Genomic DNA, 21,743 nt, shown 5'->3' on the forward strand with positions numbered 1-21,743 from the left:
TTGGTGGTGGAAAAAGAGTGGTCTGGGATGGTTTTCATGGTTTGGGCTAGGCCCCTTAGTTCCGGTGAAGGGAAATCTTAATGCTACAGCATTCTAGACAATTCTGTGCTTCCAACTTTGTGGGGCAACAGTTTTGGGAAGGCCTTTCCCTCTTTCAGCATGACAATGCCCCCGTGCACAAAGTGAGGTCCATACAGAAATTATTTGTTGAGATCAGTGTGGAAGAACTTTACTGGCTTGCACAGAGCCCTGACCTCAACTCCACCTTTGGGATGAATTGGAACGCCGACTGCGAGCCAGGCCTAATCGCCCAACATCAGTGCCCGACCTCACTAATGCTCTTGTGGCTGAACGGAAGCAAGTCCCCGCAGCAATGTTCCAACATCTAGTGAGTGGAAAGCCTTCCCAGAAGAGTGGAGGCTGGTATAGCAGCAAAGGAGGGACCAAATACATATTAATGCCCATGATTTTGGAATGAGATGTTCGACGAGCAGGTATCCACACACTTTTGGTCATGTAGTGTGCTTTTAGCAATTGAGTGTATTTTCCTTATTGTGATTACAAGGTGTAATAATCACACAAGACATGTACAAAACTTTTATTCAGCAGACTTGTATTTCCCAAACGCACCTTATAAGTAGACAATATGACACACAAACTCTTTACCTCATGAGTGAATGGTTATAAGGATGCTGCTATAACTGCTATAGCAAAAGCAATTGACCATCTCCATTGTTTAAACATTGGTTCCTTCTTGGGAAGGAAACAATTTAGGCAGGAATTTCTAGTTCTCTGAAGTAGAGTAGAATAGGCAACAGTTTGCTTGTACTGGATCTTACGAGGTTGGCCTTGGATGGGTTAAATTTGTCGCGCTTTCCAAATCGGAGACCAAACGGGTTGAAGTTGAATTTGCTGGTCCGAGTTAAGCGATGTTTGCAGATAATTTGTTGCTGGTCTTCATCACCTTCTTTCAAAAGGTAACAAAGATTCGCATCGTCAGGTAAATTCGGACTGACGACCTTACTTCTCATCACAACAGAGTGCCCCTCTTGCGCCTTAGCAGGTGTATGTCCTGAGAAAAGAGAGAGCATCAAATTTTATTTTATTAATTTTGGATATTAAAAAGTTTGTCTCAGGACATTATGAGAAGAAAATGAACCTATAAGAAATCAAAAAGTCATTAGAATATATCAAAGCAAGAAATTACCTGGAATATCCGTCCACCCAAATCCTGGAGTTGGAGTCCCCCATGTTCCATACTGGCGAATTATCGCACAAACCAGGAAAAATGCCAGCATTCTCATTCTGTCAAAATCCAAGTGATCACACTTCGCATCCAACCAATGCAGCAAGAAACAATGTGTGGTCATCTACACTAAGCTGTCTTTCTTTGATGCATGACGTGTATTCTCTGCCTTTTATATTTCCGTCTGTATATGCACCGGATTGTTAGGAGCGAGATGACAGCGGATGAGTCGCGTTCGCGGCGCTGTCCACTGTTTAGTGGTGCTGAAATGAATAATTCATTACCTTCTAGGAAATGTTGACAATCCGTGCCAAGGGATGACTTTTCTCTGAAAATTTGACTGTCAGGTGTGGTCATTGTTGAATTGATGCTGTTTGCTAGAGTGCATGAGAGGTTTGAGGGATATGGGAAGATTTTGGGCAGCAGACACTAGCCAAATATCAATTATGCGTTTGCTTGACATCCATATGAATTACTTCACCCATGATTGATTATTGTAATGTTGGGCCATCAGAAGTGGATGCATTCTATTTGACCAACATTCAACCCCATGCTTAAAACACAACTCATTCAGGGCGCATGGGGGTGCCAAGTGTTTGCATAGCCAACACAACATATGGGGACTATTTCTGGGAATGAAACCCAGATTATTTAATGACAAATTATGCCATATACCACCAATATTCCTACCTATAGGCTAAACCACCTATAGGCTAGGCAATATTGAGAAATAGGACTATGGGGGTGCCAAGCAAAAATTTAAGCAGGAAGCACCAGTGATTCGGTCTATAAAAAAGTGGTCAGATGAAGCAGATGCTAAACTACAGGACTGTTTTGCTAGCACAGACTGGAATATATTCCGGGATTCTTCCGATGGCTTTATCAATAAATGCATTTAGGACATTGTCCTCACAGTGACTGTACGTACATACCCCAACCTGAAGCCATGGATTACAGGCAACATTCACACTGAGCTAAAGGGTAGAGCTGCCACTTTCAAGGAGAGGGACTCTAACCTGGAAGCTTATAATAAATCCCGCTATGCCTTCCGACGAACCATCAAACAGGCAAAGCGTACTCCGACGCTCGTCGGTTGTAGCAGGTCTTGCAAACTATTACAGACTACAAAAGGGAAGCACAGCCGAGAGCTGCCCAGTGACACGAGCCTACCAGACGAGCTAAATAACTTTTATGCTCACTTCGAGGCAAGTAACACTGAAACATGCATGAGAGCATCAGATGTTCCAGGCGACTGTATGAACAAGCTCACCACAGCCGATGTGAGTAAGACCTTCAAACAGGTCAACATTCACAAGGCCGCTGGGCCAGATGGTTTACCAGGACATGTACTCCGAGCATGCGCTGCCAACTGGCAAGTGTCTTCACTGACATTTTCAACCTTTCCCTGTCTGAGTTTCAAGCAGACCACCATAGTCCCTGTTCCCAAGAACACTAAGGTAACCTGCCTAAATGACGACCGACTAAAGTCTGTAGCCATGAAATGCTTTGAAAAGCTGATCATTGCTCACACCAGTATCCCAGAAACCCTAGACCCACTCCAATTTGCATACCGCACCAACAGATCCACAGATCATGCAATCTCTATTACATGCCACACTGCCCTTTCCCATCTGGACAAAAGGAACACCTATGTGAGAATGCTATTCATTGACTACAGCCCACCGTTCAACACCAAAGCTCATCACTAAGCTAAGGACCTTGGGACTAAACACCTCCCTCTGCAACTATATCCTGGACTTCCTGATGGGCTGCCCCCAAGTGGTAAGGGTAGGTAACAACACATACGCCACGCTGATCCTCCACACAGGGATCCCTCAGGGGTGTGTGCTAAGTCCCCTCCTGTACTCCCTGTTCCCTCATGACTGCACGGCCAGGTATGACTCCAACACTATTGGTAAGTTTGCTGATGACACAACAGCCTGATCATCAACAACGATGAGACAGTCTATAGGGAGGAGGTCAGAGACCTGACCGTGTGGTGCAAGGACAACAACCTCTCCCTCAATGTGATCGAGACAAAGGAGATGATTGTGGACAACAGGAAAGGAGGACCGAGCACGCCCCCATTCTCATCGACGGGCTGTAGTGGAGAAGGTTGAGAGCTTCAAGTTCCTTGGTGTCCACATCACCAACAAACTAACATGGTCCAAGCACACCAAGACAGTAGTGAAGAGGGCACGACAAAAGCTATTCCCCCTCAGGAGACTGAAAAGATTTGGCATGGGTCCTCAGATCCTCAAAAGAGTTTACAGCTGCACCATCGAGAGCATCCTGACTGTTTGCATCACTGCCTGGTATGGCAGCTGCTTGGCCTCCGACCGCAAGGCACTACAGAGGGTAGTGTGTACGGCCCAGTACATCACCGGGGCCAAGCTTCCATCCTGGACCTCTATACCAGGCGTTGTCAGAGGAAGGCCCTAAAAATTGTCAAAGACTGTTCTCTCTGCTACCGCACAGCAAGCGGTACCGGAGCGCCAAGTCTAGGTCCAAGAGGCTTCTAAACAGCTTCTACACCCAAGCCATAAGACTCCTGAACAGCTAATCAAATGGCTACCCAGACTATTTGCATTGCCCCCCCTTACGCTGCTGCTACTCTCTGTTATTATCTTTAATTACTCTACCTACATGTAGAATTATCTCAATTACCTCAACACCGGTGCCCCCCGCACATTGACACTGTACTGGTACCCCCCTTGATTACCAACAACGACGAGATGGCCTACAGGGAGGAGGTGAGGGCCCTCGTAATGTGGTGTCAGGAAAATAACCTCACACTCAACGTCAACAAAACAAAGGAGATGATTGTGGACTTCAGGAAACAGCAGAGGGAGCACCCCCCTATCCACATCGATGGGACAGTAGTGGAGAGGGTAGTAAGTTTTAAGTTCCTCGGCGTACACATCACGGACAAACTGAATTGGTCCACCCACACAGACAGCGTCGTGAAGAAGGCGCAGTAGCGCCTCTTCAACCTCAGGAGGCTGAAGAAATTTGGCTTGTCACCAAAAGCACTCACAAACTTCTACACATGCACAATCGAGAGCATCCTGTCGGGCTGTGTCACCGCCTGGTACGGCAACTGCTCCGCCCACAACCATAAGGCTCTCCAGAGGGTAGTGAGATCTGCACAACGCATCACCGGGGGCAAACTACCTGCCCTCCAGAACACCTACACCCGATGTCACAGGAAGGCCATAAATATCATCAAGGACAACAACCACCCGAGCCACTGCCTGTTTACCCCACTATCAGGTCAGTACAGGTGCATCAAAGCAGGGACCGAGAGACTGAAAACCAGCTTCTATCTCAAGGCCATCAGACTGTTAAACAGCCACCACTAACATTGAGTGGCTGCTGCCAACACACTGACTCAACTCCAGCCACTTTAATAATGGAAATTGATGTAAAATATATCACTAGCCACTTTAAACAATGCTACTTAATATAATGTTTACATACCCTACATTACTCATCTCATATGTACATGTATATATACTGTACTCTATATCATCTACTGCATCTTTATGTAATACATGTATCACTAGCCACTTTAAACTATGCCACTTTGTTTACATACCCTACATTACTCATCTCATATGTATATACTGTACTCGATACCATCTACTGCATCTTGCCTATGCCGTTCTGTACCATCACGCAGTCATATATCTGTATGTACATATTCTTTATCCCTTTACACTTGTGTGTATAAGGTAGTAATTTTGGAATTGTTAGTTAGATTACTCGTTGGTTATTACTGCATTGTCGGAACTAGAAGCACAAGCATTTCGCTACACTCGCATTAACATCTGCTAACCATGTGTATGTGACAAATACATTTGATTTGATTTGTACATGGCCCCACTATTGTTATTTACTGCTGCTCTTTTATTATTTGTTATTCTTATCTCTTACTTTTTGGGGGGGGATTTTCTTAAAACTGCATTGTTGGTTAAGGGCTTGTAAGTAAGCATTTCACTGTAAGGTCCAAGACCTGTTTGATTTGATTTGATTTGATGTTGGTTCGCTTGAAAAGGCTACATGGACTGAACATGGATTAAGAGCGAGGTCAGGTTTCAATGTGTTGATACACTGCCCAGCCCTAACACTTGGCTGCCACTGAACGAGGAGAAGCAAAGTTCAAGCAAACATTGCGTCACATAATTCTGCGTGATCAGCAGCAGAAAGTAACTGTAGTCTACCTGGGGTTTTGTTTTTGTCGCAATGACAGTTTTTTTTTCCCTAACATAAACTATTGTTTCAAAACAAAAGTGTAATTTGTGTCATTATTTAGGCTTTTGTAATTAATGTCGAGGTCCCTTAATTGCAGACATATGATATGCATAATAATAAAACTCCAGTAGTCCTAATATAGTCTACATTGCTTGAAAAAGGAACCGTAGCCCTATAAATAGTAGGGTCAAATTCATAATATAAATAATAAACATTTGCATTTTTATGTAAAAAATACAATATGAATGAGTATTTTTTTATATCATGAATTTGGCGTACTGTTTAAGGCTAGGGAAACCACAAAATAATGACTGTAAACTTTGATTTATAAAGGATGTAGGATCTTCATTTGATCACTCTTTTGTTGCTGAGAATTGTCCTGCACAGTAGGAAATGCAAACCTGTGGTGTATTTGAGTTTTAAAAATGCTTCTAAAGTTTGTTATTTCCAGTAACCAAAAACATATCAACCCCCATAAAAATTGGCTCATCCCCCATAAACTGGCTCAAATTAAGATCCTATATCTGTATATTTTCCACCTTTGCTCACTATTGGCTTTGTCAAAACATTACTCTTGATGTCTGTGTGTGGACTTCAGTCCCGTGCATGCAGCCAGGGAATGTTGACTTTCTGTTCAAAGACGAGGGTCAGATTCAATCACAAAAAGTAGGCTGCCTGGACAGTGGACTTCTTGGAGTGACGAAATGGGACCATGGGATGTGTGTTGTGTCCAACTGAACTCCAGTGGCATATTTGGATGTGAGAAGATCCAATACTTATTTTCCACCATAATTTGCAAATAAATTCATTAAAAATCCTACAATGTGATTTTCAGGATTTTTTTTCCTCATTTTGTCTGTCATAGTTGAAGTGTACCTATGATGAAAATTACAGGTCTCTCTCATCTTTTTAAGTGGGAGAACTTGCACAATTGGTGGCTGACTAAATACTTTTTTGCCCCACTGTAGCATCATTCTTGTTGTTTTATTGTGTTATTTTTATTTTTTTTAAACTTTCGTTAATTTAGTAAATATTTTCTTAACTCTATTATTTTTAAACTGCATTGTTGGTTAAGTGCTTGTAAGTACGCATTTCGCAGTAAGGTCTACATCTTTTGTATTTGGTGCATGTGACAAATACAGTTTTAATGTAACTACATTTTGCAATAGCTTGGTGGTAGTTGAACTGAATTCAAATCTTGGTAGTGTTTTTTTTTCATGTAGCGATTTAGCTAACTACTGGAGCTGCACACTACTTTTTTTTTGCAAAAAGGAAATAAAATAGGGGTGTTTATGTATTTAATAGGCTAAATGACACATTCTGTTAACATATGACCCCAAAGTGATCTGTTCTTGCAATTTGTAGTCTGTGACATTTCAGACATAGACATGATAATGTTTCACAAAGTAGTTTGGACGTAGTGAAATGCTTTTCCAAAGTTAATTTAGTTAAGTATATGGTTCTTTGTCTAGCTTAAATTCTTCCAGAGTGAAGTAATTGGTAGCTTGGTAAACTATATTTTAAGAGTAACTTCCCCAACACTGCTTATCATGTATATGTATTTGGCATCAGGGAAACGTCTTATGCACCTATCATGTTGTGCAAACGTAATACAGGGGTTTCTGATTGTTGATGGTCCTCTTCACAAATATTTGACTGTAACTTATCTTTTATGCAGCATTTTCAAGTTTCAAGTTTGTTATTTATATCATGGTCTTTGTTTTTGTTAATTCCAGACTATTAATCGTGCAAAGTACACAATATCATGCAGAACTATATCTTAATATGTGGACACACCCCTTATGTGTGTCATAACAAGTCACAAGTTAGAAAGTTTGTGGGATCCACACAGTGATCCAGACCAAGGCCAAGATAACAGTGGATGAATGGGGGGAGAACTTATTCATGATGGGTTCGTTTTACGAACACAATTTCAAGACCCAGGTGGAGCAGTGTGAGCCCCCAAAACCCAGCCATCAAGAAAGCTATGTGGGCCTTTATTGACAACGGCTGCCTGGTACTCTACTACAGATGTATTATATTATCTTATTTTCTATTCTATTCTATAGGTGGGGCATGCAAGTGGAGAATACACAATCCTGTAGTAGTACTTTCTGTCCAGAAGAGGGCAGACATGCACTTCTACAGAAGTAGGCCAACACTGTTAACGCCAATGGAGTTAGTTAGAGATGATGAATCCCCAAGTTGGCAGACAAAACACCATCTCCAGGATCAGAGACAAACAAATACATCAGCAGCTTCAGAAACTATTATTTAGTGGTATTTCAGCTTTGCCCCATGTGTTTGATACTGTGATTGTGGGACTCGGTTTGGTTGGTACTGTCTTCTAGAACCACATATATTTTTCCCTTATGTTGGGATTATGCTGTATGTTTTAGGTTGACTTTGGGCGCTGGCTGATCGAGGGCAGTCCCTATGTGATCCTATTTGACACAGGGTCAGCAGCCTGGAACCTGGACCGATGGAAGGGGGATCTGTGGGACACCTGGGGTTATCGGTATGCCCGCCCATGACAGTGAGGCAAACGTTTTTGGATCCATGGTTGCCTGGTTCTTTAAAGAGGTAATTTGTCAGCTTGTTAAGGATGCTGTGAAAAATACTCTGAAAGAGGTTTAAAGATTGTTGTATGGGTTTATTTTTTGAAGTCACGGATATCTGCTCGATGTGAATACTTTAATGTCAGATACCTTTAAAAATAAATGATACAGTAGCCTACTGCTTTTTACTCAAAACATATTCACCCTCTTGGGTAATATGAGATGATAGAGCTAATCATCAGTAATTCGTTGCTTTCATTCCTAGTTAACCGACCAGCTTGGAGACTCGCCCAATGTCCTCGATCATTTCCATGAGTGACAGGCAGGGCGAGGACTTATTCTCTGTCGCTTACGGAAGATTCCCTTGGCAACCATCCTCACAACCCATGCCACTCTGTTGGGACAATACCTCTGTGCCGGAAATGTGGACTTCTACAACAAATTGGACAAGGTAAAGAGGCCACACACGCACACACACAAACCTATAAACGTTTGTTATTTAAATTCCTCACAAATGTTTTCAGCTTTAACAATGTTGGGGTAATAATACATTAAGCGTTGTTTGAGTTAGTTTGAGTTTTGTTTTTCCCAGTACCTCTCCAGTGCGTCAGTGAGCTATAGGTCTGTGGCTTTGTTATTCAAATGCCTCAGAAAATGTTTTGCTCGTCACAGAGTCAGGTGTTTTTGTTAGATTTAGAGTTTCTCCCAGTGTCTCCCCTGTGTGTCAGTAAGCTATGGGTCTGTGTTGTGTTTGCGCTGGTTGTATGGTACTGTAATTGGCCCTCAGGCTAAGTGTAAAAAGGTCATTGTGGACCTAAAGGTCATTCACTGAGCAGGCTGGGTAATTGACAGCAGCTTCTCATTATGGGGAGGAACAGGAAGCCTCCTTCTCGCTGGCAGACAGGTTACTCAAGGGAGATCCTACTTCAAACATTTGTCAAACTCAAAATGAACCCCATAGCCCCAATAATAGTTAGTGTAGAACATTTGAAAGAGTTTTAATCACAGGTTTCATTCAGTATTTAACTGATATTTACTTAGAATGTACATGACAATTGGTAAATACACAATATTTATCTCTTAATAATGACATATTAATGACTCTTTGATCTGATCACATCTGATTTCTGATGTGCCCCTGTCAGCTCAACATAGACCAGGAGGCTGGTGAGGAGCAGGTCTACCATCGCTACTGTCTGGAGAGAGCTGCTGTCCACGGTGCCCATGTCTTTGCAACTGTACTTTACAACTGTACTCCTATTGAACATAAAGTGACAGAGCAGGGATATTTGAAATTGAATAGGCTGGGTTTCTCTCTATCTACTGTACAGATATGGTGATGCCGAACGGATTGAACATCAAGAAGTTATCAGCCATGCACGAGTTCCCAGAACTTTCACTCCACTAACCAGGGTCCGATTCAGGAATTTATCAGGGGACACTTCTATGGGTAATAATTAAGTCCTTATTACAGTGCCTTGCGAAAGAACTTTGCGACCTTTTGCCACATTTCAGGCTTCAAACATAAAGATATAAAACTGTATTTTTTTGTGAAGAATCAACAACAAGTGGGACACAATCATGAAGTGGAACAACATTTATTGGATATTTCAAACTTTTTTTACAAATCAAAAACTGAAAAATTGGGCGTGCAAAATTATTCAGCCCCCTTAAGTTAATACTTTGTAGCGCCACCTTTTGCTGCGATTACCGCTGTAAGTCGCTTGGGGTATGTCTCTATCAGTTTTGCACATCGAGAGACTGACATTTTTTCCCATTCCTCCTTGCAAAACAGCTCGAGCTCAGTGAGGTTGGATGGAGAGCATTTGTGAACAGCAGTTTTCAGTTCTTTCCACAGATTCTCGATTGGATTCAGGTCTGGACTTTGACTTGGCCATTCTAACACCTGGATATGTTTATTTTTGAACCATTCCATTGTAGATTTTGCTTTATATTTTGGATCATTGTCTTGTAGGAAGACAAATCTCCGTCCCAGTCTCAGGTCTTTTGCAGACTCCATCAGGTTTTCTTCAAAGAATGGTCCTGTATTTGGCTCCATCCATCTTCCCATCAATTTTAACCATCTTCCCTGTCCCTGCTGAAGAAAAACAGGCCCAAACCATGATGCTGCCACCACCATGTTTGACAGTGGGGATGGTGTGTTCAGCTGTGTTGCTTTTACGCCAAACATAACGTTTTGCATTGTTGCCAAAAAGTTCAATTTTGGTTTCATCTGACCAGAGCACCTTCTTCCACATGTTTGGTGTGTCTCCCAGGTGGCTTGTGGCAAACTTTAAACGACACTTTTTATGGATATCTTTAAGAAATGGCTTTCTTCTTGCCACTCTTCCATAAAGGCCAGATTTGTGCAATATACGACTGATTGTTGTCCTATGGACAGAGTCTCCCACCTCAGCTGTAGATCTCTGCAGTTCATCCAGAGTGATCATGGGCCTCTTGGCTGCATCTCTGATCAGTCTTCTCCTTGTATGAGCTGAAAGTTTAGAGGGACGGCCAGATCTTGGTAGATTTGCAGTGGTCTGATACTCCTTCCATTTCAATATTATCGCTTGCACAGTGCTCCTTGGGATGTTTAAAGCTTGGGAAATCTTTTTGTATCCAAATCCGGCTTTAAACTTCTTCACAACAGTATCTCGGACCTGCCTGGTGTGTTCCTTTTTCTTCATGATGCTCTCTGCGCTTTTAACGGACCTCTGAGACTATCACAGTGCAGGTGCATTTATACGGAGACTTGATTACACACAGGTGGATTGTATTTATCATCATTAGTCATTTAGGTCAACATTGGATCATTCAGAGATCCTCACTGAACTTCTGGAGAGAGTTTGCTGCACTGAAAGTAAAGGGGCTGAATAATTTTGCACGCCCAATTTTTCAGTTTTTGATTTGTTAAAAAAGTTTGAAATATCCGATAAATGTCGTTCCGCTTCATGATTGTGTCCCACTTGTTGTTGATTCTTCACAAAAAAATACAGTTTTACATCTTTATGTTTGAAGCCTGAAATGTGGCAAAAGGTCGCAAAGTTCAAGGGGGCCGAATACTTTCGCAAGGCACTGTATGTTTTCAAGTTTGTTATCCAATATACTGCTAACTACAGTACCAGTCAAAAGTTTAGACACACCTACTCATTCAAGGGTTTTTCTTTATTTCTACTATTTTCTACATTGTAGAATAATAGTGAAGACATCAAAACTATGAAATAACGCATATGGAATCATGTAGTAACCAAAAAAGTGTTAAACAAATCAAAATATATATTTTATTCAATACTATTTTAAAGTGGCCACCCTTTGCCTTGATGATAGCTTGCACACTCTTGGCATTTTCTCAACCAGCTTCACCTGTAATGCTTTTCCAGCAGTCTTGAAGGAGTTCCCACATATGCTGAGCACTTGTTGGCTGCTTTTCCTTCACTCTGCCATCAACTAAGTAATGATGGACTGTCATTTCTCTTTGCTTATTTGAGTTGTTCTTGCCATAATATGGACTTGGTCTTTTAGCAAATAGGGCTGTCTTCTGTATACCACCCCTACCTTGTCACAACCCAACTGATTGGCTCAAACGCATTAAGATGGAAAGAAATTCCACAAATTAACTTTTAACACCTGTTAATTGAAATGCATTCCGAATGACTACCTCATGAAGCTGGCTGAGAGAATGCCAAGAGTGTGCAAAGCTGTCATCAAGACAAACGCTGGCAACTTTGTAGAATCTCAAATATAAAATAATATTTAGATTTGTTTAACACTTTTTTGGTTACTACATGATCCCATATGTGTTCTGTCATAGTTTTGATGTCTGCACTATTATTCTGCAAAGTAGAAAATAGTCAAAATAATGGGCCTCTAATCCATACTGCACTTCTACTGGTCTCTCTCAAAACAAAATGACAGTTTAATCCTTACTTCTTCATCTCATTTATGCTTTTTTCCTTCTCTCCCAGGTGCACAAGAATGATGTCACAGTGGTGGTTTTCTTCATCATGCCAGCCAAGACCAACAACTTTAACGTGGAGATGCTGAAGGGACAGGCGGTATGCAAACAGCTCTGGTACGTCTCTGCAACCCACAATGGTACACCTCATGGAGTTCTGCAAAATGTCTGCAATGTTGGCACCAATCATTGAATAAAAATAACATTTGAATTTGCATTCTTCTTAGAATTTTGCCTTGGAACTCGAGTTGCCAACATGGTTCCTATTAACATGTTCAATCTCAAACAGTTTGCTCATTATCTACTGTATGTATCTCTCTCTGACAGGGACACTGTGAAAGATACTGTAAGTTTGGCAAGAGGCTTTACGAGGCTTTGTTAAAGTAAGTTAATTAAAAACAATAAAAAAAATATAGAGTCTCTCTTCCATCAGTGTATTCACCAGACCTGTACTGTATGTCATATCAGTGTAACACCCCTCTATTTGACAACCCTGCCATTTAGCCAGGAAATCCTTGGCAGGCTTTTGTTATGAATGAACTAAGGCTGCACTTCAAATCAAATCAAATCAAATGTTATTTGTCACATGCGCCGAATACAATGAGTGTAGACCTTACTGTGAAATGCTTACTTTACAAGCCCTTAACCAACAGTGCAGTTCAAGAAGAGTTAAGAAAATATTTACCAAAGAAATTAAAATAAAAAATAATAAAAAGTAACACAATAAAATAACAATAACTACCAGTAGTCTATATACAGGGGTACCAGTCAGTGAGAAGGGGTACAGCTTAGTTGAGGTAATTTGTACATGTAGGTAGGGGTGAAGTAACTATGCATAGATAATAAACAGCTAGTAGCAGCAGTGTACAAAACAAATGGGGGGGGGGTCAATTCATAGGGATGGTGCGTGACCTTTGGGTCTTCCACGTTACCAAAGTGTGGAACGAGCTTCCGTGTTAATGAAGGGCTTGTCAATGCGGGTTCTAATGTGATTACTTGAGTGTTGCTTTTCTGACCTGCTGATGACCTCATGATGTCTTCAGAGGAGACATCCCTGTATTGGACACCAATCCTGGACAGAGACGACTTCACCATCACGAAGAGAGCCATCTATGCCACACAGGTAGGAGTTGAAGAGACAGATCATGTATGAAATATACTGCGGTAAAGGTTATAGAATAGAATAGTTGTAAGAAGTGCATTATACACAGTAATAAAGCCATTAAGTGTTAGGTTGTTGAGAATGCTGACAGTCACCATATTGTAGATTGGGTCAGGTCTACACTATGATTAAAAGACTGGCGTATAGACATTTGTATGATGAACATCAAATAAAACAGAATTGGGGTGTGAGACCAGAGTGGTAGAAAGACAGAGAAAACTGGACAACAAGGTAATAAAGTGATGTATCGTCCAGAGAATCCCCATACGTTGTACCCTGCTGTTTCCTGACTGGAGTAACTAAACATTGACGTGGTAGAATGGGCCGATAGGATCAATGTGAGCTATGACCCTGTAAGGTGATCAATTCAGAATGGGACTGGGGGACACCTGGTGCTAAAGCCATGAATGAATAGGCCCTGCAGTTATACAGCCCAGCGTGAATCATTGAACCTCCATAACACCAGGCCATGGGCCAATAGATTGGATGGTGTTGCAGTGTTTAATAGCAAAGTGCCAATAACAATGGCGTTGTCACATAGATTTATTCATGTCACACGTGTTCAGGCGTTAAAATGATGCCACAGGTGTTTGATTGGTGGACAGATGGTGGCCGTTGCCGTTTGCGTTGGCCCTGAGATGGACCAGTGCAGAATTACTTGTCTGTCTGCACTTTTGCTGCATTCACACAGTGGTTAGGGTGACAAATGGCATTGCATGTCTGCTAAGTTCTTACGCCTCAGAGCTGACGTGAGATGTAGCAGCCTGTTCACTTGTGACATGTTTTTCGCATTACTGTCTCTTCAGCAACTCTTTTACAAGCAAGTTAATATCTTCCGGGAGAAAGGCTTGTGTTTCTTTTGAGGGTAATCCCAAGAGAAGAGAATCATTAAATATCATTAGGCCAATGGATAGATATTCTTCTTCAGATCCATATTCCTGATGTCTACCCGTAAAGGTTATTAGTCATGGATCAGTGACTTATAGATGTTGATACGCGCCGTGTTTACTGCTCAAGGCACGTGCACACTGATGACGCAGTCACAGCACATGCACGTGCATGCACGTACACAGACACACACACACACACACACTGTACTCTGTCTGTCTCTCTCTCTGCAGAGACACACCCTTCCTCCAGTGACCACTCACAGCGTGCGGGATGACACCTCTGACCCCATCCTGGCCAACGTGAGACGCATCGGCCTCCTCAGCGCTCGCACTGACCGAGTCAAGGTCTGCAGGATGTTCGTTCGATGTCCGTGTTTGTTTATGATAATGTTTTGCCTCGTTTATTGTGTTAAACCAGTTGAAGAATTGTCTGGAGAAGGTCTGGCAGCCGAGACATTGACAATATAGAAAGTATCATAAAGGCTCATGCGTGCTTATGATAAGTAATACCTGTTGCTTTTATGTAAGGTACTATCAAAGTGTTTTCTTTTCTTCCATTAGAGCAGTGGTTCCCAAACTGTTGGTTGGGATGACATTGGTATAGAAAAACGCTTTCATTGTAAACTTAAAGGACTAAAATCAAATAGAAAGTATGTGGAAAAGATAATGGACTTACACATTTTTCTAAAATAACTTAAAATTGTTGAGAATTTACAATCAACTAAATAAAAGCTAGACAATTAGGCCCCCATTGACGTTGTTATAATGTTTGAGCATAAGAACAAAGCATTAGCCATGGCAAACTGTATAGAATTTCAGGAAATTGGCTTTAAAACTGCAACATTTTCTTTCAGCTCCATGGCAGGATGTGTGGAATTGCAAGAGATCAGCTTTGAAATTTCCTCTCCGCTGCCACGAGAATATGTTTGACTTATTCTTTGGTCTGTGTATGTCTTTTCACAGCACAACACTTATGGTGTTCAATTGGTGGGTCACAAACCAAAAAGTTTGGGAACCCCTGCATTAGAGTATACAGTATATGCCATTTAGCAGACACTTTTATCCTTAGTTACTTACAGTCATGCGTGCATAGATTTGACATGTGTTTGGTCCTGGAAATCGAACCCACTATCCTAGTGTTGCCAGCGCCATGCTCTACTAACTGAGCTACAGAGGACCCTTGGAGCATACAGTATAGCCAGTGTAGTGTTGATCTATATTTTATTCTAAATGGTACTAACAGACATGTTTCCTGATAGTATCAGATAGTGTTCCACCCAGAGTTCCTGTCCCCCACCAGTCCCCAGCTTCCTATGGACAATGGGGAGTTTGTATGAGGCTGTCGCCTGGGGGTCTTCCCTTCTTACTATGAGCCCTGGGGATACACACCAGGTGACCTGTCACACTTACACAGCCTGCAAACATAAACTCCATCACTTTGGCTTTCTCTGGCTAATGTTTATGTCTCTGTTTTTGTGTATTCCTTCATGTGTGTGGAGTGTTGTATGATGTGTGGGTGCACTATTATGTTGTAGTTGTTATTGTTCCCCAGCTGAGTGTACTGTGATGGGGGATACCCAACCTGTCTGGCTTCGGCTGCTTTTTGGAGGAACATGTGTCAGACACCACAGCATGCGGTATGTACAGTACATGCGTACACACCTCTTCAGTTTCATAACCAAATCAGTGCATAGTTTGATTGACCTCTTATGGAAGAGCTCTGATATATTTGGGGAGTTCCCCAAAAACCCAGAAGAACAGAGTGACTCTCTTTTTATAGCCCCTACTTCAAGTCAGCAGTTTAGAATATAATAAATGCTCGTACCTGTCCCGCTCCTCTCAGGAATCTACATAGTGGACCGGGAGTTTAGTAAATGACAAGACATCCTTTGGTATTTGTCCAATCTGTTACTACTGTTTTCTGAGCACTTCCTTTTTTACATTTAAAATTGTATTTTATTTGATTTATTTCACCTTTATTTAACCAGGTAGGCTAGTTGAGAACAAGTTCTCATTTGCAACTGCAACCTGGCCAAGATAAAGCATAGCAGTGTGAACAGACAACAACACAGAGTTACACATGGAGTAAACAATAAACAATAAGCAAGTCAATAACAGTAGAAAAAAAAAAGAATCTATATACATTGTGTGCAAAAGGCATGAGGAGGTAGGCAATAAATAGGCCATAGGAGTGAATAATTACAATTTAGCAGATTAACACTGGAGGGATAAATGATCAGATGAACATGTGCAGGTAGAGATACTGGTGTGCAAAAGAGCAGAAAAGTAAATAAAATAAAAACAGTATGGGGATGAGGTAGGTAAATTGGGTGGGCTATAAACCGATGGACTATGTACAGCTGCAGCGATCGGTTAGCTGCTCAGATAGCAGATGTTTAAAGTTGGTGAGGGAGATAAAAGTCTCCAAATTCAGAGATTTTTGCAATTCGTTCCAGTTGCAGGCAGCAGAGAACTGGAAGGAAAAGCGGCCAAATGAGGTTTTGGCTTTAGGGATGATCAGTGAGATACACCTGCTGGAGCGCGTGCTACGGGTAGGTGTTGCCATCGTGACCAGTGAACTGAGATAAGGCGGAGCTTATCTCTTACCTAGCATATACTTGTAGATGACCTGGAGCCAGTGGGTCTGGCGGCGAACATGTAGCGAGGGCCAGCCGACTAGAGCATACCGGTCGCAGTGGTGGGTGGTATAAGGTGCTTTAGTAACAAAACGGATGGCACTGTGATAAACTGCATCCAGTTTGCTGAGTAGAGTATTGGAAGCTATTTTGTAGATGACATCGCCGAAGTCGAGGATCGGTAGGATAGTCAGTTTTACTAGGGTAAGTTTGGCGGCGTGAGTGAAGGAGGGCTTTGTTTGCGAAATAGAAAGACGACTCTAGATTTGATTTTGGATTAGAGATGTTTGATATGAGTCTGGAAGGAGAGTTTGCAGTCTAGCCAGACACCTAGGTACTTATAGATGTCCACATATTCTAGGTCGGAACCATCCAGGGTGGTGATGCTAGTCGGGCGTGCGGGTGCAGGCAGCGAACGGTTGAAAAGCATGCATTTGGTTTTACTAGCGTTTAAGAGCAGTTGGAGGCCACGGAAGGAGTGTTGTATGGCATTGAAGCTCGTTTGGAGGTTAGATAGCACAGTGTCCAAGGAAGGGCCAGAAGTATACAGAATGGTGTCGTCTGCGTAGAGGTGGATCAGGGAATCGCCCGCAGCAAGAGCAACATCATTGATATATACAGAGAAAAGAGTCGGCCCGAGAATTTAACCCTGTGGTACCTCCTTAGAGACTGCCAGAGGACCGGACAACATGCCCTCCGATTTGACACACTGAACTCTGTCTGCAAAGTAGTTGGTGAACCAGGCAAGGCAGTCATTAGAAAAACCGAGGCTACTGAGTCTGTCGATAAGAATATGGTGATTGACAGAGTCGAAAGCCTTGGCCAGGTCGATGAAGACGGCTGCACAGTACTGTCTTTTATCGATGGCGGTTATGATATCGTTTAGTACCTTGAGCGTGGCTGAGGTGCACCCGTGACCGGCTCGGAAACCGCATTGCACAGCGGAGAAGGTTCCTTCTTGAGTAAAACAACCTCTCCCTGTTTCTCTCTCTCTCTGATCATGTGTTCACGGTTTGTATGTTGCATGTATTGTACAGGTGCAGTTGCGCTGTGGTTTGTCCAGAGACTTGAATCATTTCTCTCTCTCTCTCTCTCTTTCTCTCTCGCTCTCTCTCTGTGCCCCCCTCCCCCTCGGCGTCAGTGCACTCTAACCCCCACCACAGTGATGAGGAGGATGATGATGAAGAGCCATATGATGAAGATGAGGAGGAGGCAGAGCGGGACAGGTAGAACATCAAAGCCCCCTTCACTCTGGGTGTCACCCCCGAGGGCAAGAAGACACACCCAGGAGAGACTGCCAACCGAGAGATCTCTCGCTACTACCCTGGGATGGCCAACCCTGGTCCTTGAGAGCTGCAGTATGTGCAGGTTTTTGTTCCAGCCCAGAACGTACAATATTGGATCTGTTGTAGGGACACTGAGCCTTAAACAGCTGTTACACATACCACCTTTGCATATTTTCTAAGAGAAAATAGCTATTCTTTTGATGATCAAGTCCCCTCACACCCATAGGAAATGAGACATGAATCGTTTAATCAATAATTATATATCAGGAATTGCATTGAGAGGTCTCTCTCTCTATAGCCTGGGATGGCCAACCCTAGTCCTGAGTACATTACTTCTATGATCAGATACCCTTAGACAAATGTTGCTATGAATTCAAAATAATTTTATTAAACATTTTCTTTAAATAATACATTCAAACATTTTCAGTGTAGCCGTACTTGAGTCCAGTGTTTTTCTCACGTTGCATTAAATAGTCTACATCCAACAACAAGAGATCAACAGATGCAATAGATTAGAATGTTGTCAACAATAATAAATACATGATAAAATGCATCAGAAGTACTCTCTTTTCCATGCCGGCAAGTCTTGAAAGTACAGCTGTTCAGGATTTTCTTCTCCTGAAATGAAAAAAGATGAGTGCAATTAACTTTATGGCAATTTCAAACCTATAGCTTGGATGTAGTTAAGGGAACCCGATGCCTGAATTAGCGCTTATTGAGGTGCGCTTCCTGGCTTGGATGTGTCCTTAACCCTTACCGTAGGCTGCAATATGACCCAACTCACCATCCTCCTTGGCTTGCTGCAGGAAATTGAGCAGGACTGTGGCTGCCTGGTTCACACTGAGTTTCTCTGTGTTTTGACTCCGAGTCTCTGAAAAGAGGATGCCATACAGAGTAATGACAGGTAAAAGATGATGGTAAAATCTCAAATCACCCTATTCCCCATACAGTGCACTACTTTACAGAGCCATGCAGGAGCAGAGCCATACAAAGTAAGAATATGTGCATACTGCCAAATACAAGTGTATTGTATTTACCTAAATGTAATGTGTCATATACGTCTCCCTCTTTCCTGTCCTCGCTGATAAACCGCCGTCCCTCTGTAATAACATACACAGTCACAGTCACAGTTAAATTATGTTAATCCCTTTACATTAAAGATCATTATAGCCACAAAAACAGCTTATAAATGCATATTATTTCCAATTATTCTCTGTGGAGGACATAAATGCAGAAACACATTTGAAAGGTATGTCAACGGAATGCAAAGTATGATTAGGCTAATATAGGTAGAAGACATACGGGTGCCCTTGAGGTACAGCATTGCCTGAGGTGACCAATTTCTCCTCTGGAAACTGCCCTTCGGTGCGCTCCACGAATGGGAGACGAGCGTTACCAGAAGTAAAAGAGCAAGTGCATAAGCTGTAATAGTCCTCACACCCTGAAACAGTCAAAAGTAGAGTTATGCTATATGAACAAGCAGACAATGTAAAACAAATGTGCGTTCAAAATGAATGACAAGGTAATCATTTGCATGTGCCATGCTCATCTCCATTCATAAAAACGCAAAAGATCAAAATGTATCTCAACAGGCAACTTACCTTCATTGCGAAGGAGGATATTAGATCCCTGTAATGCCAGTAGAGATCCGTTTCAAGTGGAAAAGGGCAGAAGTTGTGTGCCTTGGCAAATGTTACCCCTGTATTTATATTGGACTGGTGAGGGAGACCTCGTAGCCCACAGCTCAACGCGTTATGGATGTCAACAGCAATAGGTCATGTCAATTTGATGAAAGAGAGGTGGACTCCAAGCGCAGAGAGGGAATGCAGAGAGGAACCAATCAAATCAATTACTCACATTTTAATGTACACAATACACATTTTATGTATACAATTAGCTGCCAAAGGCAATCATAGATCTACAGTGCCTTCATAGTATTCACACCCCTTGAATTTTTACACATTTATTGTGTTACAAAGGTGGGATTACAATTGATTTAATTGTCATTTTTTGTTAATGATCTACACAAAATACCCTGTAATGGCAAAGTTGAAAAAAAAAATTAAACAGTAATACAGTATATCTTCATTACGTAATTATTCGACCCACCGAGTCAATACGTGTTAGTAATTACAGCTGTGAGTCTTTCTGGGTCTCTAAAAGCTTTCAATACCTGGATTGTACAATATTTGCATGTTAACATCTAAATTCTTCAAGCTCTGTCAAGTTGGTTGTTGATCTTTGTTAGACAGCCATTTTCAAGTCTTGCCATATATTTTCAAGACGATTTAAGTCAAAACTGTAGGAACATTAGATGTCGTCTTGGTAAGCAACTCCAGTGTATATTTGGCCTTGTGTTTTAGGTTATTTTCCTGCTGAAAGGTGAATTTGTCTCACAGTGTCTGTTGGAAAGCAGACTGAACCAGGTTTTCCTTTAGGATTTTGCTGGTGTTTAGCTCTATTACATATATTTTTGTCCTAAAAAAATCCCTAGTCCTTGCCGATGACAAGCATACCCATAACATTCAGCCACCACCGTGCTTGAAAATATGAATAGTGGTACTCAGTGAGTTAGGAAGGACGCCTTAATCTTTGAAGTGATTGGGTATATTGATACACCATTCAAAGTGTAATGAATAACTTTACCATGCTCAAAGGAATATTTAATGTCTGCTTTTATGAGAAAAGAAATGCCATCTACCAATAGGTACCCTTCTTAGAGAAACGTTCCTGGTCTTTGTGGTTGAATCTGTGTTTTAAATTCACTGCTCGACTGAGGGACCTTACAGATAATGAATTGTATGTGTGGGGTACAGAGATGAGGTATTAAAATAATGTACAAAATCTATTATTGCAAACAGTGAGTCCATGCAACTTAATATGTGACTTGTTAGGCACATTTTTACTCCTGAACTTAATTAGGCTTGCTATAACGAAGAGGTTGAATAGTTATTGACTCAAAACATTTCAGCTTTTTAACATTTTATTTGTAAAAATGTCAAAAAAATATACAGCACCAGTCAAAAGTTTGGACACACCTACTCATTGAAGGGTTTTTCTATATTTTTACTATTTTCTACATTGTTGAATAATAGTGAAGACATCAAAACTATGAAATAACACATATAGTAACATGTAGTAACCAAAAACGTGTTAAACAAATCAAAATATATTTTATATTTGAGATTCTTTAAAGTAGCCACCCTTTGCCTTGATGACAGCTTTGCACATGCTTGGCATTCTCTCAACCAGCTTCATGAAGTAGTCTTTGTTGGTTACACTCTGTGATTTATTTAGAATTGAAGGCACACTTAACCAGCATGGTTACAACAACATTCTGCAGCGATAAAAAATCGCGCAACATTTCAAAGTCCTGCTACTCATGCCAGGAATATAGTATATGCATATGATAAGTATGTGTGTATAGAAAACACTCTGAAGTCTCTAAAACTGGTTAACTCGGGTCTGTGGCTATAACAGAACGTGTTTAGGAGTAAAAATCCCTGGTAAAACTGTTTACCAAAAACACAAAAAAAATATTCGTCCGCCATTCAATGTATTGTTTAAGACGACAAAAAATATATGCGAATCCCCTGTAAACGCTTACAGCTTCCACACGATGTCGCCATTGCTGTCAATTTCTGACTCAATTATCCTTGGTTACAACACGAATAGACCCCTCCTTTCTTGAGGCGGACCACAGTATGTTGTGAAACTGAAAAAATGGATGATGATTTCCAGACTTGCTGCTATCGA

General features: G+C 41.6%; 1 protein-coding gene and 1 pseudogene across 1 annotated transcript; one reads left to right on the top strand and one right to left on the bottom strand.

Annotated features, from left to right (window-relative positions):
- The first annotated feature begins 2,472 nt into the window (after nucleotides 1–2,472).
- On the top strand, nucleotides 2,473–17,931 carry LOC139379165 (glycogen [starch] synthase, liver-like; annotated as a pseudogene).
- Nucleotides 17,428–19,825, bottom strand: LOC139379364 (spexin prohormone 1-like). Its single transcript, XM_071122172.1, has 5 exons — nucleotides 19,589–19,825; nucleotides 19,290–19,428; nucleotides 19,025–19,087; nucleotides 18,772–18,858; nucleotides 17,428–18,605 (listed from the first exon to the last, which is right to left on the bottom strand). The coding sequence occupies exons 1-5, from the start codon at nucleotides 19,592–19,594 to the stop codon at nucleotides 18,541–18,543; spliced, it is 360 nt and encodes a 119-aa protein (XP_070978273.1). The 5' UTR covers nucleotides 19,595–19,825; the 3' UTR covers nucleotides 17,428–18,540.
- Between the last annotated feature and the right edge of the window lie 1,918 nt (nucleotides 19,826–21,743).

Source organism: Oncorhynchus clarkii, chromosome 21 (genome assembly GCF_045791955.1).
Source record: "Oncorhynchus clarkii lewisi isolate Uvic-CL-2024 chromosome 21, UVic_Ocla_1.0, whole genome shotgun sequence".
Classification (NCBI taxonomy): Eukaryota; Metazoa; Chordata; class Actinopteri; order Salmoniformes; family Salmonidae; genus Oncorhynchus; species Oncorhynchus clarkii.

Excerpts from the sequence above, each read along its gene's own strand:
- LOC139379364 (XM_071122172.1), bottom strand. Across the intron at positions 19,088-19,289 it reads GCTGTACCTCAAGGGCACCC|AGGGACGGCGGTTTATCAGC; the intron begins GTATGTCTTCTA and ends ATGTTATTACAG. Across the intron at positions 18,606-18,771 it reads GCAGCAAGCCAAGGAGGATG|GAGAAGAAAATCCTGAACAG; the intron begins GTGAGTTGGGTC and ends TTTTCATTTCAG.